Here is a 14,958-nt window from a genome sequence, read left to right as displayed (position 1 = left end):
CAGAACACATCCGAGGCACCAAGGGTGGCATGCCGGGGAGACTCTTGTCACCAGCTGTCCGCCGAATCACAGCGATATGCGAGGGCACTAGATGACCGCGGTGGTGCTGTGCATGCATTTGCGCGCGATGACTGCCACCGCTCATCTAGTATGTTCGAGACAACCGCCATCCACCCAAATGTCTTCTTGAACTGCAGCCACGGAGGCTTCTATCATCGCCCTGCAGCGGAGGAAATAACCCCACATTGCTGTAGCGCTGCAATTCCAACGCCACATGCAGTCCAGACTTTGGGTCTGGGTCTTCGACAAGGCGCCCCAAGGGGCCTGGTTGTTTTCATGCATGGGGTTGGTGCGCCTCCGAACAGTCCAGACCCTGACCATGCTGGTGTGTCAGAGTCATAAGTCTCGTCAATCGGTATCACCGTAGCGACCGGCTCTTGCCCCCATCCGCGAGCTTCGATAGCAACACGACCTGGACCATCCTGCCTGACTATCCTGCTCCAGAGAAGGCTTGCATCTCGACCACGCCTTCGCCATCCAGCTGTGCCTCGACCTTGATACCGACGCCGTCCGATTGAGTGACAATCTCCTCCGCCGTAGTAACTTGCCCATCCTCGACCTTGATCTCGACCCCCACCTCCACCTTCTTCTTCACTGGACTCCTGTTCAGCTGCGCGCTCGGACACAATCCTTCCGACGCCAAGTCGCATTCCCAGCATTTCCTTCCCACCGGTAGGCAAATGGTCTGTCCAAAGCCCACCAGAAGATGATTGATGGCGTGCCACCTGTCCTTCGGCAGCCATGCCTCCAACTCCGCCCTCGTCTGCTCCGGCGTCGCCGTTTTATGCCAGCCCCATAGATTGGTAATGCGATGCACATGCACATCCACCCCAATGCCTTCGTCACGGCCCCACGCGGCACTCATGCAGAGGTATGCCATCTTCGGCCCCACCCCGGGCAGACTGACCAGGCCTTCGATGGTGTCGGGTATGTCGCCATTGTACTGATCTCGCAGAATGATGGCAGTCGCCTTGATGAACTTGGTTTTGTTGTTGTGAAAGCCCACCTTCTCAATCAATCTGTTGAGTTCCTCCGGCTCCACCTGCAGCAACGACTCCAAGCAAAAGCCGCCGGGTAGATTGGCTTGCAAGTTCCACATCGCCGCCGCCGTGACCGTGTCTTTGGTCTGACTGCTCAGCATCAACGACACGAGAGTCTGTAGTCGTTGGTCTTGCGGGGAGCGAGTCGTGTCGGCGAGTGACTCGCATCCCATGGTGTCGACCGGGGCGAGCACGCGTTTCCGCATGGCTGCAGTCGTGTTGTACACACGTTGCCAATCGGCCGGTGCCTCTACTGTGACGTTACCATTGGGCCCCTTGATGTGCTTCGCTGGTTGTCTGCGAGGCTTCCGGAGCGGCTTTGATTCGGGGACCGTCTCTTGCTTTCGGGGCGGGCGATGCGCCTCCGCTTTGGTGTGATTTATGACATCCTCCGCAATGTTTCTTTTGCGTTTGCCCAAGCTCGTTCCCTGTTCATTGCCGGATGCTGGACCAGCCTCTACATCTTGCTGCGCTGGCTCCGTCCGGCCATTCTCCTGATAGGCGAATCGTCGCAACGAACGTCGAGTAGTCTGATTGCTTGAGCTAGGGTGATCTGCGCCGTTTGAAATCGGGTCGGGGGCTGGTCGCGTTCCGCGCATGTTTATGATGTCCGCGGGAAAGCATCATCTCGGAAGCTCGCCAGGGGAAGTTCGAGATTATTGATGCCTCAGGCAGACACATGCTCTACGACATCAATCGCATGGTTCAACATGACGGCCTTCTTCCCCCGCACTTTATCTATAACATGCTTAACGCGAAGGACTGGACCGGCGACGAGCTTCGATGTGTACTTGTTCAGATTGCTCCGCGGCAGCTGGACTAAGTGATGGAGAAAGGTAAGACGTCTGACTCGTTGTCTGACGGTTCATCGAGGGGAAGAGACAGCGGCCATGGCATACCTCGATGCTGGAGTCGTCTATCACCAATACTCTTACTTATCTCGGTGCTCACATACCTATTCTGGCCTCAGATCTTGGCCTCCCGCCTCTCCCTCTTCTCGAGCTTCGGTTGCGGCAGAGAGGCTGGCCATAAACAACCCAACATCGTCTTCATCCTGACAGACGACCAGGTCAGTATCGCTTTCGACGAAGCGAAGCGTTGTAGAGCTCGCCTGATTTGCGACTGCGGTAGGATGTACGGCTTGGATCGCTCAATTACATGAACGCACTCCAGAAAAGAGTTATTGGCGAAGGCCTCAACCTTGCAAATCATTTCGGCACAGTCTCACTATGTTGCCCGGCTCGCGCCACGCTCTTTCGCGGCCAGGCGGCGCACAATACCAATCTCACCCACGTCGGCCTCCCGGGGTGAGTCTTGAGCTGATTGCGGCAACACTCACCCTAACGTCCGTCAGAGGTGGCTACCGCAAATGGGTCAGGTCCGGGGAGTCGAAAGACTACCTCCCACATTGGCTGCGTACCGCCGGCTACACTACCGCGTGTGCGTATGGACATGCACTGCAGCCCGCCCATGCCCTTGTATTGATATGCCCCCACAGACTTTGGCAAACTCTTCAACGCATACAGCCTGAGCAACTATAGCCCCATGCCAGCCGGCTGGGATTGGACGGACGTCTTAGTGAGCATTGTTCTTCCACTCTCCGAAGCCGTTTCTCTGACCGACGAGGGCTGTGTCGCAGGTGCAACCATACATTTACAGCTTCACCAATGTGGTCATGTCGGAAAACGGAGAGCGGCCGATCCATTACGAAGGATGGCATCAGCTCGATGTGCTGAGAACCAAAGCGTGAGTGGCAAGGCCAGTGATTCATGAACGAGCATAACGAGCCATACAGATTGAGACGGTTGGAGTGGATGACTTCTCAAGAGAAACCGTTCTATCTGGAAATCGCACCCTCAAGCCCACACGTCGTACCTGGAGGCTATCCGACGATTCCACTTGCTCGCCATGCCCATCTCTTTCCAGGACTGACAGCTCCCCGGCTTCCAAATTACAACCCCTCCGACGAGTACACCATGCAGAAGCCCGGCTGGCTCAAAGACATGCCAAGGATGAACTCATCCGTGATGACAGCATCTGATGCGAGTATGCGCGCACGGGTACAGGCGCTACAAGGGGTTGATGAGCTTGTCGAAGATGTCCTCGATCTGCTAGAAGCGAGAGGCGTGCTCGACAATACATACGGTGGGTTTTTACACCCATCGATGGGCTTGTGCAAAATAAGCTGATCCATCACAGTCATTTATACTACTGACAACGGTAAGTTTGGGTCTTCAACTGTTCAGGGAACGTGGAATCTGACCACATACCTAAAGGCTTCCATCTTGGAAACCATCGTGTTCCAGGAGGCAAGATGCTGCCATATATCGAGGACGTGAACCTTCCGTTTGCAGTCCGGGGTCCAGGTATACCTCCTGGCAAAGTCTCGGCCATTCCGAGTACACATGTTGACATTGCTCCGACTCTATTGGACATTGCCGGCGTAGCCGCCAAGGACTGGCCGCCTTTCTTCGACGGTCGCAGCCTCCTACCGGAATGGAAAAACCTGTCTCATCCTCACGATCAGATCTCAAGAGAAGTGCTAAATGTTGAATATTGGGGCAGTGCAAAGGCTCCTGCCAGTCAATACACCCGCGATGTACCTCACAACAGCTACAAGTCTCTTCGCATCGTCTCGGAGGCTGAAGGGTATCTTTTCAACCGTTGGTGTTTCTCCAACGAAACCGAGCTGTACGATACGGTCAAGGATCCATATGAACTCACGAATCTGGCCATCGATCCCGACACTCAGACTCAGAGGCTGATGGACCGGCTGAGCGGGCTACTGCTGGTCACCAAGTCCTGCGGCCAAGATTCGTGCCGTCAACCGTGGGCGGTCCTGCGCGCTGACTTTGGCCACAATGCCACGTTCAATTCCTTGAGGGACGCGATGGCCCCGCGATACGACGACTTCTTCGCTTCCCTCCCGCATTTTGGCTTCCAAAGCTGCATGCGATTCCAATCCGTGGAGAACGAGGGTCCCTACTACCCGCCCGAGTCCGCGGCGCTTGGTCGACGGTGGCGAGACGCAGCAGAAGATACGGACTTTTGGGAGCATAACTATACCACGATACAGCAACCATCCCGCCTGGTGGGTAGTGTGGCCCAGAGATATGTAGCCTTCGAGGACGTCATGCACTCCGCCCGACTTTTGACAGATGAGGAGATTGGGTGGCCTACCATCAAGTGCACCGCGCCGGACTACTGTGGGGAAGAATACGATGAAGACTGAAATCCAGCGCGGCGCCTGGGCAGCCAGGTGTGCTTTCTGCTTAGGGCAGGTAGAGTACATTTCTTGCGTTGGGTATCATATCCATCATACATACAGATCGCAATGCTTAATCAATTCACATCCGCTTCATGCTCAAAATGTCTCGTCATCACTCGGCCGCGGAGTGAAAAAGTAGAATTCTTCCATCGGCGTCCGATACTCATCGTAAGGCGTGTGCAGCTCTTCTGCCTCCATCTGCGACGCATACCCCAGCTCGCTCTCCGATCGGCTGAACCTGCTCGTAAGTCTCTCCCGCGCTGCTCGGTACTCGCCTGATTCATGCTCCGTGTGCGACTGCACGGTGCTCGCCGGGCTCTCTGTGCCTTGCAACATCGCATGCAATCGACTCGAGCCCACCATGGGATCCACAGCAGCGTGATAGATGCTTCGTTCACTTCGCACGTCCGCTTGCTGCGACAGTTGATCGTGCAGGCTTGCAACCTCCGCCCTCAGAGCCTTCATTTCGGTTTCTAGACGGCGCCGTGCCGAGCGCTCGTCGGCCAGCATCTCGTACAGAGAGCGGAAGGTGTATTGCGGCATGGAGAAGTTGGTGCAGGTATTGACGTGGAGGGCTTTGTTCGTTGCTTCGCGGATGGGCGAGACGAAAGGGTCGTTGTTGCCTGGCGGATCGCAGCTTGACAATGGTGGCGTCAGTGTGGAGGGATTGGCGCGTGTGGGGGTTACTGGCGAACGCCTGGGCGGCGATGCCGTTGTCCGCACGGGTCGACTTCGCTCGTACTGGTAGTCCGACGGGGGCAGATCTTGCTGTAAATCTTTCGCCAGCTCACTTGCGGAGCGACCGCCGCGCGAACTGACACTCTCGGGCGATGACTCTCCAATCCGTGCAGTGCCGCGACGGCGATCCGCTGAGAGTTGAGCTAGCTGTCCACGGAATGTGTGCACGCCGGCCTCGAGTGTCGCGACTCGGTCTTCCAGATCTCGAGATGCTTCCGTGCCGACAGTGGAGGTCGCGCCTGTTCCTTTGATGCTGGCGTCCTGTCGTAGAGGTGGTGTAACGATGCTTCGCTTGGGTTTCTTGGGAGATGTTCTCGGAGTGGACGGAGGGGCGTCGTCTTCATGGCGCTGGTCTTGGGCTGCTGCGACAGGGCTTCGGGTTGTAAAGCCGCTTGCCCGCAACACGTCGTATTGGAAGCTCTCGCGCCACTGTCGCATCTCCCGCTTCCCGCTTTGTGGCGATAGCGGCGCTTCACATGCGCTACGCAGCAGGTCGTCGACACTTCGCGATCGCCTCCTTTCACGTCTGGATGTGATCTCGACTACATCGGGGGGGAGTTCGTGGCTCGCGTCTGGGCTAGACTGCATCGGAGTTCGAGGTGACGCAAGCGCCATGGAGAGAGTTGCTGCTTCGCTCTCGGAAACCAAGACGCTTGGTAAGGACTTGCGTCTCTTCAATCGACTTCCGGGTGCAGTGTATGGATTGCCAAGGGCAAGTGGCTTGAGACTGGCGCTGTGGGGGAATTGATAGGGTGATCGACTGCGTCGAAGGCCAGGTTGAGGCAAGATGGAAACGGGTGCGGAGAGAGTGCGCTGGACGGCATCGTCAGACGGTGTCGGGTCCTCGGAGCTTATCGATGACTCGACTGGGATGGAATCCGCGACGATGGAGTCCGCGCGCGGAGGAGACGCTGGAGATGGGGGGTCTTCGACGTCTCGCGATCGCCGTCCGAATATTCGCCGCACGGCGTACCGCAAGGACCCTTTTCTCATCTTCATGGCCTGCTCTGCACTCAGGGAATCAAGCTGATCAAAGATATCCACGTCTGGCGCATTCTGTCGGGGGAATGCAGGGCCCTTGGTATCTGGGCGCTTCTTCTGCAAATGGCGCGGCCCCTGGCGCTGGCTGCCGTCCAGACTCTTTCGTCGTTCGGGAAGCGTTGCACTTGGGATGGGCCGTGCTTGACCGTAGTCTTCATAAAGAGTGTGCTCCATGTTTGCGTGCAAGTGAGTGCATGCAGGGTAATGCAAGCCTCGATTTCTCTCGTGAATCGATTCGAATGAGTGTTGCACACTGCGGTAAAGACTGTAACGACAGCGGCGGTGTAGTGAGCGAGAGGGCTAAAGGACGGTCGGAATCCGCGGCCAGGGTCAGGGTATGTACTGTCGGGCGGCACAAGGCTTCCAGGATGTCGTGTTGAAAGAGACAATTCAGGCCGAAGGAATGTTGTTGGTGAGTCGTGCTGACAGAACCCCGGCAGCTGAAAGGCGCCTCGAGTCTCTCAATCCTTCCACCTAATCTCGACGCAGCAAGCCAACTTGGCCAATGGCGCGGCCATAAGAGGCCAGTTAAGAGGAAGGGACCGCAGTGAGACAGGGAAGAGGAGGCAGAGGAGGACAGAAGAGGGAAAAGAGCGCTTATAGAGCTAAGGCTGGCCCTGCATTGACGTTGCAAGGTGGAGGGTATGTGCTGACATACAGTTCGCGATGGTCGTGTGGGCGGGTCAGCAGCCCTCCGGCATCTGTTCGACCGTTGGCACCAACCTCGAACAGGGCGCATCCACGGCGCACACTTGCCATGGATGTTTCAGTGCGCAAAGGCCCGCGGGGCAACGGTGAGAAGGATGAGCATGCGGCGCGAGCAGAGCAGATCCACCGACGTGTGGCAGGACTGGCGATTGGTCAATGGCGTGGAGGGAGGGCAGGCGCATAGTGAGCAGGGATGTCTTCGCCTCGATCCGGCCGTTGAGGTCAGAACCATTTGTGCATGGGCGATGCGGACAACCGCGCCTCTTGGACTCGCAGCGCCCCCACACACCCAGATCGAAGGTGCAGTGGCATGCCACCAATCACTGCGCCAAGAAGGCTTCTGTCGAGGGCTGGTCGGCGGAGGAGCCGCGGCCTCTGAAACGCTCTAGCACGCAAACGATCCATGTGGCCCTTGGCCGGCCGCAGTTGCGCCATCTCGACCCGCCCCGGTCCCCGCATCGCCCTCGACATCCGAAATGAAGGTCAAACTGTATGCAAATCTCCTCGCTAGCAGGCCCCCAGACCGACAGCAACCAGCCTGAGGCTTGCCGGGGCTTGCAAAGGCCGAGATCTCGTGCCCGTGCGAGTCATTTGATTGGCCAGATGGCAAGAGGACCATGCCCTTGGAAGCTATAATCCCCCCGCTGCTATTGCATACCTCCGCTTCGACGATCATCATCTTCATCACATTCGTCGTCTGCGGCCCACGCAACCATCCGGCATGCGTCGAGCCGTGGGGCCGCTTCCGCGCTGTCATCTCCTCATGACACCCTCGCCCGCTCGAAAATATTCCGACGGTTCACGTGGGCTGCATTGTTCAGGGGCTCGGTAGCGAAGCGAGGCATCTGCATATGCTGATGATGGACTTCTCCGTTCAGCATATTCGCCGGGCCCACGCGTATACATATGTGTGAGCGGTGGGCGAGCGACGAGTCGCTAGACTGCCCCACGCTCGCACCCTTCGGACTATTTGAAACATGTTGGAGGCCACAATGTGGACAACGCTCATCCTCCGTGTTGGAGTTCGGCCAAGTCTGGATACCTCAGATCGGCGTGTTCCTCCAGATACCCCATCCAAGACTTTAGGAACTTCGAGCCCCTGCGCTTGCTGTCAGCAACGTTGCACTCCATGTCGCGTCATGGCCGCTCAGACGACGCGCACTCACCTTCCCACCGTGTCTGAATCTCCGATCACACAGAGGTGCCTCTTGGGTCGCGTCATTGCCACTGTCATCGACATCCGTCAGTCTTTGTAACAGCCAGTCACACCACATTACGGCACGGTGCATGCATACCGTTGAGCCGCCGCTTTTCTCCCAAGAATCCAACTTCATGCTCCGCGTTACTCCGTACCAAACTCACCACCACTGCTTCCTTCTCCCGACCTTGAAAGCCATCCACACTACCCAACTCCAGCGCGGGGTACTCGCTTTTGAGCGTCTGTGCCAGAAGCGCCAATTGCCCGTTGTACGGAGTGACGATCGCGATGTCCTCCGCCTTCACTCCCGCCGAGATGAGTTTGCTCACGTGCAAACGCACGAGCGACGCCTCGTTCTCGTTGACCTTACTCTCCGCTAGTAAGCTGCTCTTGCCCTTTGGCGATGACTCGTCTTCCGCCTTTTCGGGAAAGTCACCGCCTTGCGTGTCCCAGAACACCAGCGGCTCCCTCGTGTCTTCTGTATCCTCAACTTCGTACGGCAGGTCTTTGAGAAGACGCAACCTGACTGTGTCGGCGGCGACTAGCTCCCCGTTGTACAGAGCAGACGACGGAAACGCCATGATCTTTTCGTGCATTCGATACTGCGTGTTGAGCATGCGCTTGATCTTTTGCCCGTGAAGCGCCAATAATCGATCGAAAAGCGTCGTCTCCAGCGTCACGGGATCTTGCTTGCTCTTCCCAGACTTTTCCGCCGGTCTGTCGCTTGAGCCATTCGCTTTCATGGCACGCAAATCAGCAGTCACCTCTTCGACCTTCGCATTCGTTGACACTTTATTGTGCTTCTTCGTCTCCTTCATGTTCAAGGATTTAATGGTTGGTGGCAGCTGTAGATGATCTCCAGCAAGGACTAGCTTTGGGGCGCCGCTGCTGAGAACGGGGATCCAGCACTGAGCTTCGAGTGCCTGGCTCGCCTCATCTACCAGCACCACATCGAATCGTTCGTTCTTCAAGTGGAAGCCCCCGGCCCCATGCAGCGTGCTTAAGACGACCGTGCTCGTGCGCAGGAGATCGCCGACGACACGTTGTTCACGCTGGCGGTACTCCTTCCGCAATTCTTTCATCTCCCCATAGATTGCACGGCGCTCGCCACCGTTGCGTGTTTTACGGATCGAAGACTGTTTCGCGTCCATGTCGGAGCGAATGTCTGCCACAATAGCTGCGGCATCGCTGGTCTTGGTCAAGACTTCGAGCGAATGGTTCAACACACTGGGTAGCAGCCTCGCGGGATGCCCCAGTCGGACCATTGGCACCTTGTAGTGTGAGAGACGCTCAACGATGTTGTCGACGCTGATGTTACTCGGTCCGCAAACCAAGATGCGCTGGTCTCGATCAAGCAGCTGTAGAATGAGTTCAATGAGCGTGTGAGTCTTGCCCGTGCCAGGCGGGCCATGGATCAATGCAACCTCGCGCGCAGCTAGAGCGAAGCGGATTGCTTCCTTCTGGCTGTCGTTCATGCTTGCATCATGCCACTTGATGTCCGCCGGGAGGTCGTGGGAAGATGTTGGAAGAGTAGGAGACGCCAAACCAAATAAGACCTGTGTCAAAGTACTATGCTCGGAAGTCTGCATTTTCTGCAGCGTAGACATGGTGTGCTGCAGGCGTTTGAATGTGATGTCGTTGGCGAGTTTGACACTACCAGGAGCACGGCAAAAATCAGCCCATGCACTCGACCTACCTTTTGCATTGATAGAAGCACACGTACAGCCATAACTTGCCGTTGGGAACGTCGGCATCTTCCTTGTCCAACGAGACGACGAGGTTCTCCTTCTGGACTTTGGTGATGACGCCTTCGACGCCTCTCCTCTCCATACCGTCGCGCTCCTTCTTGCGCTCCGCTCCCTTGGGCTGCTCAGCCACAGCACAAATGTCGCCGACCCGGAAGGCGTGCTCCGGGAATTCTCCACCGCCAACAGCGGGATCGATAGCGAGCTCGAGCATGGTCTTGCCGCCAAAGCCAGTGCGCTGCGATGCGACGCTGAGGTTCAAAAGAGCAAGGCCGGCGCGCTGCAGGACGGACGGGGCGTGGGTGGCGGTTAACATCTGCGTTTCCTCCAACTCCGCCTGCAACTCGCCATCAAGCAGGGTCAACTGCCGAGTGGCGAAATCGGCGATGTTGATGCCCTCCATTTTGATGGGCGGGGGAGGGGTTGATGTGGGAGTAGAAAGAGTTGATGGGCTCCAGGGCTTGATGCAAATATTCAAACAGGGAAGGCTGAGGTCCTCGAATTTTGTCACCGACGCTGCCGGGGATGCATGGCTTCGGAACAGTCCATCACGTTCCCGTCACTTTACTGAACATATCACACTCTACGGCTGTCCTTACAAGTCCGGATACCGCTCAACCGCCAGCTGGCCTAAGGGAGACCAAAGTTCCCCGTGCTTGTCATGATCAACCGGTTGCTGTAGAGGCAGCAAGGACCTGAAGTGAGGCCGCGGATGGCCAGTCGCCCGTCTTTCTGGGCCTCAGCTCACTTTCGTCTGCTCGACTTGCCGGCGGAGATTCGCGAGTACATCTTCGAGTTCGCCCTGGTGTCGGAAAAGCCGGTCGTCACCTTTCGCCTGGATAACTATCAACGCGAAAGCTATCGAGAAGCCACCCAGCCAGCATTGACTCGCGTCAGCCGGCAGATTCGACAAGAAAGTCTGCAAGTCTTCTATCGCGTCAACTGTTTGATCTTTCACACCGAGGAGCCGAGATTCCATGAGAGCCTCAAGTGGGCGAGACAGCATGAGCGAATGCTGGCCAAGATGCTGCGCATGTCTTTTTGGGTTCGGCATGTCACCCTGACCAACGACCGCGACGCCTCGAATGGCGCCATGTGCATATCATTGGGGCGAGGCCATGCAGAGGGAGAGTGGAGTGTGGACGAGGCGTGGCAGTGGATTACGGTTACGAGAAAGCCAGCCGCCATACAAAGCGATGTCGGCTTCATCTTCACCACGCTGCGTGCTCTCCTCCGCGACGACCCGGCTTGTCTACGCGGCGCGGATGGGATGTCGGCGCTGATCAAGGATCTAAGGTCGATGTATATCAAAGAGAAGATGTCATAGTTCAAGTAGTCGTCAGTCGGCAAGCTTCACGAACAACGGTCAACCGGCAGAGACGCGTATGAGCTGCCTAACGTGTGGCGGGGTTGCATGTAGACCTCGACAAGTGTTCCAGCCAGAGACCGAGCAAACGTTTCCACACGCCGTCCTCATCATTGTGGTGCAGCGAGGACGTTTTTCCGAAATGGAGTACATGGGTACCTCAGCCCCGCCGGGCAATCCTACGGAACATGAAGCTTGGAAGGAGCGGGCAGCAAAGCTGATCCATCTTTCCTCCGAGATCGCTCCACTCTCCATGATATATATTGTGCGATGAGCACACCGCTGGTGCAGCGCAAAATGACACCACTCATATGCCGAGCAAGTATCCGCTACTCTGGACGGAGGGTAGTCTATCAGTCAGCCACACTCATGGCATCCAAATGGGCCAGGCCCAACTCCACCAGCGCCCGCATCAGTCAACTCGCCTCCCGCATTCCCAAGGAGACATGGGATACTCATATGCACGTAGTCGACCCTAAGACATTTCCTCTGGACAAGAATGCCGCGTACCAACCGTCTCCGCACACCATCCACGACGCCCATCAGTTTCTCGGGGCTCTCGGGATTCAGAAGATGGTCATTGTACAGCCCAGCATCTACGGAAACGACAATTCATGTACCCTCGACGGCCTGAAGCAACTCGGCCCCAAGAATGGGCGCGCAATCATTCAATTCGATCCCGCCGATACCTCCTCCGCTCAGCTTCAGGAGTGGCACAATCTCGGCGTGCGAGGCGTACGTCTCAACTTCAAAAGCGTCGGCGTTCGGCCGGAGGGCGCATCGTTCGCGGCCATGGTGCACAAGTACGCCGACGCCGTGCGGCCCTTCGGCTGGGTCCTGGCCTTCTACATTGGCATGGAGGATTTGCACCTGTTGGAGCACGTCGTGCCGGATCTCGGAGGCATCAAGGTCTGCATTGACCACTTTGCCCATCCGTCTGCAGTCTCGCTCGCGACGGCGCAATCGAGTGATGTCCTTCCCGGCTTCGCGTCGCTGGTCAATCTGCTTGCAATGAACAACGTGTGGGTCAAAGTCTCGGCTGCCTATCGACTGGATCGTGATGCCTTCCATCCGCTCGTGCAGTCGCTCGCTCGCTGGCTACTGCGCACGAGGCCGGATCGATGCGTCTTTGCTACCGACTGGCCGCACACGAGATTCGAAGATGTCGATGTGTCCGTCTACTTGGAGCAGCTGTTCCACTGGTGCGACGAGGAGAATGTGCCACTGAAGCAAGTTCTGGTGGACAACGCGGAGGAGTTGTTCGACGTCGAATAGCGCGGAAGTCGCCCACCTGAGGGTTTTCGCGGCATTTGGCCATCGATGCAAGCGAAGACTACGAGTCGCCACTTTCTTCATTGGGCGAAATCGGTCATGGCCTCAAGCGCAGCCTCACGAAGCTGAGGCGGGAGGCGCCACGAGCCCTTACCGTTCATGGATTTTGGTGGAGGACGACTGAGACAGGTGAAAACGCGTCTGAAGTGCTATTAAGTCCAACATTGGGACTACTTTTGGTCGATAAAGAGGGGAGACGCGCGCCGTGTCGGATGGCGGCACTCCAGGATCTCGCCACCGCAAGCTCTCCCCACGTATGCATACGCCTTTTCAACAATCAACTCCGATAATGCATGCCCTATCCTCGCTCATTGAATTCAAATCCACGTCGCAAATCATCGCGTCAAGCATCGGCGGGTCTATGCGGCGGTCTTGATTTCGTAACCGCCGATGGAAATGGCGAGGAAGTTGGAGGGACTGAGAAACGCGGAGGAGAAGGGTTAGCGGGGCGAGCGCGTGGATGGGGCCTTTCGAGGAGACACTCACACTTTCGGCTTGGGAATGCCACGCGTCTGCGCTTCGCCGGTGTGTTCGAGCGCGAGGGCGTTGCGCGAGAAGTCGGAGGAAGAGTTGCGCATGGAGTACAAGGCACTGGCGCCGAAGAGGGAGAAGGCGGAGCCGATGGAGGCGAATTTGAGCAGGGCAGACATGGTTGCGAGGTGGGGAGGGAGTTGGTTTTGTGGTGGTGGTGGTGGTGGTGGCAGTAGAAGGCGTGGATGGTAGTGACCGTGGATCAAGGGATGATGCTTAACGAGTGAGTTGGTTGCGAGAGTGAATGGACGGATGGAGCGAGGGATGGAATTTAAAAAGACCTTCGACTCTTGCGCGAAATAAAAAGGATCTGAGGCCCGAACACCTTCGCCGCCCCAGCGCGACCCCTTGCCGACCCCATTCCCCCGTTTTCACACACGAGCCATCCCCAACGAGCACAGACTCTTCATATCGTCGAGAAAATTCTATGGTGGATATTAAATGGGGACACGTGCACGGCTCGGCCTCCCAATCCGGTACAAGGCAGCGCGTGTTTGGCCCTAGCGCCCGCGGCCGCCCGCCCCGAGCCGATCAACGGGTTTGCCTGTTAGTCATCATTGCGGCTCTGCGGGCGTTGCTCTGGCAGCCAACAGTGATGCATCTCATCTCACACCTCACCTCGCTTCGGCACGAGGCGGTGCCATCTCTGCTCTGCAATGCATCTACACTCCCCCTCTCTCGCAGCATAGTCATTCTCTTCGCATCCGCCGCACAGACTGCAGCATGGAGGCTTTTCTGGCCGTCTCCTTCGACAACATCTCTTCCCGCGACACGACACGCATCCGCAAAGGCTTACGGCAGATTGAAGGCCTGTTGGCGCAAATATGTCTTTCACGAGCCGCACATCAGAGAAAGTCATCGGCGCTGGCCGAACAACAGCATCCCCCTCCTAAGAAGCTGGGCGAGCTGAAGAACGACGCTGCGTTCCGCGAGTTTTTCCGATTGCAGGAAGGCTTTCAATGGAACAGTGGGTGCAGCCCGCGTGACGGACGAGTCGCACAGCGCTGATACTGATGACGGTCCAACAGTCGCTTCACGCCTCATCTCCACCCTAGAGCGCCTCATGGGAATGGGCAACCCTTCGCACACCGACCTCCTCATCCTCTCCACCCTCGACCTCCTACACGGCATCCTGCTCTTACACCCCCCTTCGAGATGCCTGTTCAACCGCGCCGACTACATGAACCTCCTGCTCGACCTCCTCGATTCCACAAACCCACCCAAGGTGCAGTCGCAAGCCTTGCTCGTCCTCGTCTCAGCACTACTCGATTGCCCCGCGAATACCCGCACCTTCGAGAGCATCGATGGCCTACTCACCGTCACCAGCCTGTTCAAGAGCCGCAACGCAACGAAGGAAGTCAGGATGCGGACATTGGAATTCTTGTACTTTTACTTGCTGCCCGAATCCGTCCACACCACAACTGCCAGTGCGCCAAACACTGCAGTCCTGCAGCGGAATCCGAGCAAGCTTGGCAGGAACGTGCCCGGACACGCAAGGACACATTCCGGAGATGGCGGTGGCGGTGGACGGATGGACATCGATGAGCCGTCGGGGAAGAGGAGCATGGAAGAGAAGCAGCAGCTGCTGGGCCGCTATCTCAGCAATGTTGCGGACCTCGTTCATGATCTGCAAGAGAGCTCTCCATTCGGCGCGGTATCCGCATGACAAAGGGTGTGGTGTTGGGTTGCTTTCTGCTTTCGTGTTCCTTCAGCAAGCATGGTGTTCGGGGGCAGGGCTGTCTTGCGTATATGCACTTTCTGCGTCCGCCGGGTCAATGTGCCCGTCGGGTTGTTCATTCCGCGAACCATGACTGTATTCACTCACGAACATGTCCGAATACTGGGTATCCCAGCGAAGTAACAGCCAGACGTACCCAAGATCATCATTGGTGATAAGTGACAACACGGTAGATGACGCTTCAACCGGCTGT

At 57.1% G+C, this 14,958-nt stretch overlaps 8 protein-coding genes across 8 annotated transcripts; 4 read left to right on the top strand and 4 right to left on the bottom strand.

The window, feature by feature from the left end:
* Positions 1–446: 446 nt before the first annotated feature.
* Positions 447–1,708, bottom strand: BDY17DRAFT_85001 (DNA glycosylase). The gene has a single exon (XM_033738770.1). It carries the CDS (start codon positions 1,697–1,699, stop codon positions 491–493), a length of 1,209 nt encoding a protein of 402 aa, XP_033593309.1. The 5' UTR covers positions 1,700–1,708; the 3' UTR covers positions 447–490.
* A 95-nt stretch (positions 1,709–1,803) lies between these two features.
* On the top strand, positions 1,804–4,353 carry BDY17DRAFT_292025 (arylsulfatase). The gene is made up of 8 exons (XM_033732756.1): positions 1,804–2,169; positions 2,232–2,407; positions 2,455–2,540; positions 2,599–2,678; positions 2,740–2,846; positions 2,896–3,245; positions 3,300–3,320; positions 3,377–4,353. The coding sequence occupies exons 1-8, from the start codon at positions 1,927–1,929 to the stop codon at positions 4,330–4,332; spliced, it is 2,019 nt and encodes a 672-aa protein (XP_033593308.1). The 5' UTR covers positions 1,804–1,926; the 3' UTR covers positions 4,333–4,353.
* A 111-nt stretch (positions 4,354–4,464) lies between these two features.
* BDY17DRAFT_321507 (uncharacterized protein) lies at positions 4,465–6,321 on the bottom strand (the record flags this gene model as incomplete). Its single annotated transcript, XM_033736634.1, has 1 exon — positions 4,465–6,321. The coding sequence occupies one exon, from the start codon at positions 6,319–6,321 to the stop codon at positions 4,465–4,467; it is 1,857 nt and encodes a 618-aa protein (XP_033593307.1).
* Positions 6,322–7,860: 1,539 nt separating this feature from the next.
* On the bottom strand, positions 7,861–10,201 carry BDY17DRAFT_321506 (P-loop containing nucleoside triphosphate hydrolase protein; the record flags this gene model as incomplete). Its single annotated transcript, XM_033736633.1, has 4 exons — positions 7,861–7,954; positions 8,022–8,082; positions 8,151–9,706; positions 9,777–10,201. 4 exons carry the CDS (start codon positions 10,199–10,201, stop codon positions 7,861–7,863), a joined length of 2,136 nt encoding a protein of 711 aa, XP_033593306.1.
* Positions 10,202–10,232: 31 nt separating this feature from the next.
* BDY17DRAFT_292018 (uncharacterized protein) lies at positions 10,233–11,335 on the top strand. Its single transcript, XM_033732755.1, has one exon. It carries the CDS (start codon positions 10,511–10,513, stop codon positions 11,123–11,125), a length of 615 nt encoding a protein of 204 aa, XP_033593305.1. The 5' UTR covers positions 10,233–10,510; the 3' UTR covers positions 11,126–11,335.
* Positions 11,336–11,623: 288 nt separating this feature from the next.
* BDY17DRAFT_315407 (uncharacterized protein) lies at positions 11,624–12,439 on the top strand (the record flags this gene model as incomplete). Its single annotated transcript, XM_033735904.1, has 1 exon — positions 11,624–12,439. One exon carries the CDS (start codon positions 11,624–11,626, stop codon positions 12,437–12,439), a length of 816 nt encoding a protein of 271 aa, XP_033593304.1.
* Positions 12,440–12,855: 416 nt separating this feature from the next.
* On the bottom strand, positions 12,856–13,146 carry BDY17DRAFT_321503 (uncharacterized protein; the record flags this gene model as incomplete). Its single annotated transcript, XM_033736632.1, has 2 exons — positions 12,856–12,913; positions 12,983–13,146. The coding sequence occupies 2 exons, from the start codon at positions 13,144–13,146 to the stop codon at positions 12,856–12,858; spliced, it is 222 nt and encodes a 73-aa protein (XP_033593303.1).
* A 421-nt stretch (positions 13,147–13,567) lies between these two features.
* On the top strand, positions 13,568–14,926 carry BDY17DRAFT_292015 (cell division protein Cdc14). The gene is made up of 2 exons (XM_033732754.1): positions 13,568–13,994; positions 14,056–14,926. Exons 1-2 carry the CDS (start codon positions 13,751–13,753, stop codon positions 14,691–14,693), a joined length of 882 nt encoding a protein of 293 aa, XP_033593302.1. The 5' UTR covers positions 13,568–13,750; the 3' UTR covers positions 14,694–14,926.
* Positions 14,927–14,958: the final 32 nt, after the last annotated feature.

This window comes from Neohortaea acidophila, assembly GCF_010093505.1.
Source record: "Neohortaea acidophila strain CBS 113389 unplaced genomic scaffold BDY17scaffold_2, whole genome shotgun sequence".
NCBI lineage: Eukaryota > Fungi > Ascomycota > Dothideomycetes > Mycosphaerellales > Teratosphaeriaceae > Neohortaea > Neohortaea acidophila.
Note: the sequence above shows the minus strand (reverse complement) of the source record. Positions and strands in the feature narration are given on the sequence as shown.

Excerpts from the sequence above, each read along its gene's own strand:
- BDY17DRAFT_85001 (XM_033738770.1), bottom strand. The coding sequence starts at position 1,699 with ATGCGCGGAACGCGACCAGCCCCCGACCCGATTTCAAACGGCGCAGAT.
- BDY17DRAFT_292025 (XM_033732756.1), top strand. The coding sequence starts at position 1,927 with ATGGAGAAAGGTAAGACGTCTGACTCGTTGTCTGACGGTTCATCGAGG. Across the intron at positions 2,679-2,739 it reads GGGATTGGACGGACGTCTTA|GTGCAACCATACATTTACAG; the intron begins GTGAGCATTGTT and ends GCTGTGTCGCAG. Across the intron at positions 2,847-2,895 it reads GATGTGCTGAGAACCAAAGC|ATTGAGACGGTTGGAGTGGA; the intron begins GTGAGTGGCAAG and ends CGAGCCATACAG.
- BDY17DRAFT_292018 (XM_033732755.1), top strand. The coding sequence starts at position 10,511 with ATGGCCAGTCGCCCGTCTTTCTGGGCCTCAGCTCACTTTCGTCTGCTC.
- BDY17DRAFT_292015 (XM_033732754.1), top strand. The coding sequence starts at position 13,751 with ATGGAGGCTTTTCTGGCCGTCTCCTTCGACAACATCTCTTCCCGCGAC. Across the intron at positions 13,995-14,055 it reads GGAAGGCTTTCAATGGAACA|TCGCTTCACGCCTCATCTCC; the intron begins GTGGGTGCAGCC and ends ACGGTCCAACAG.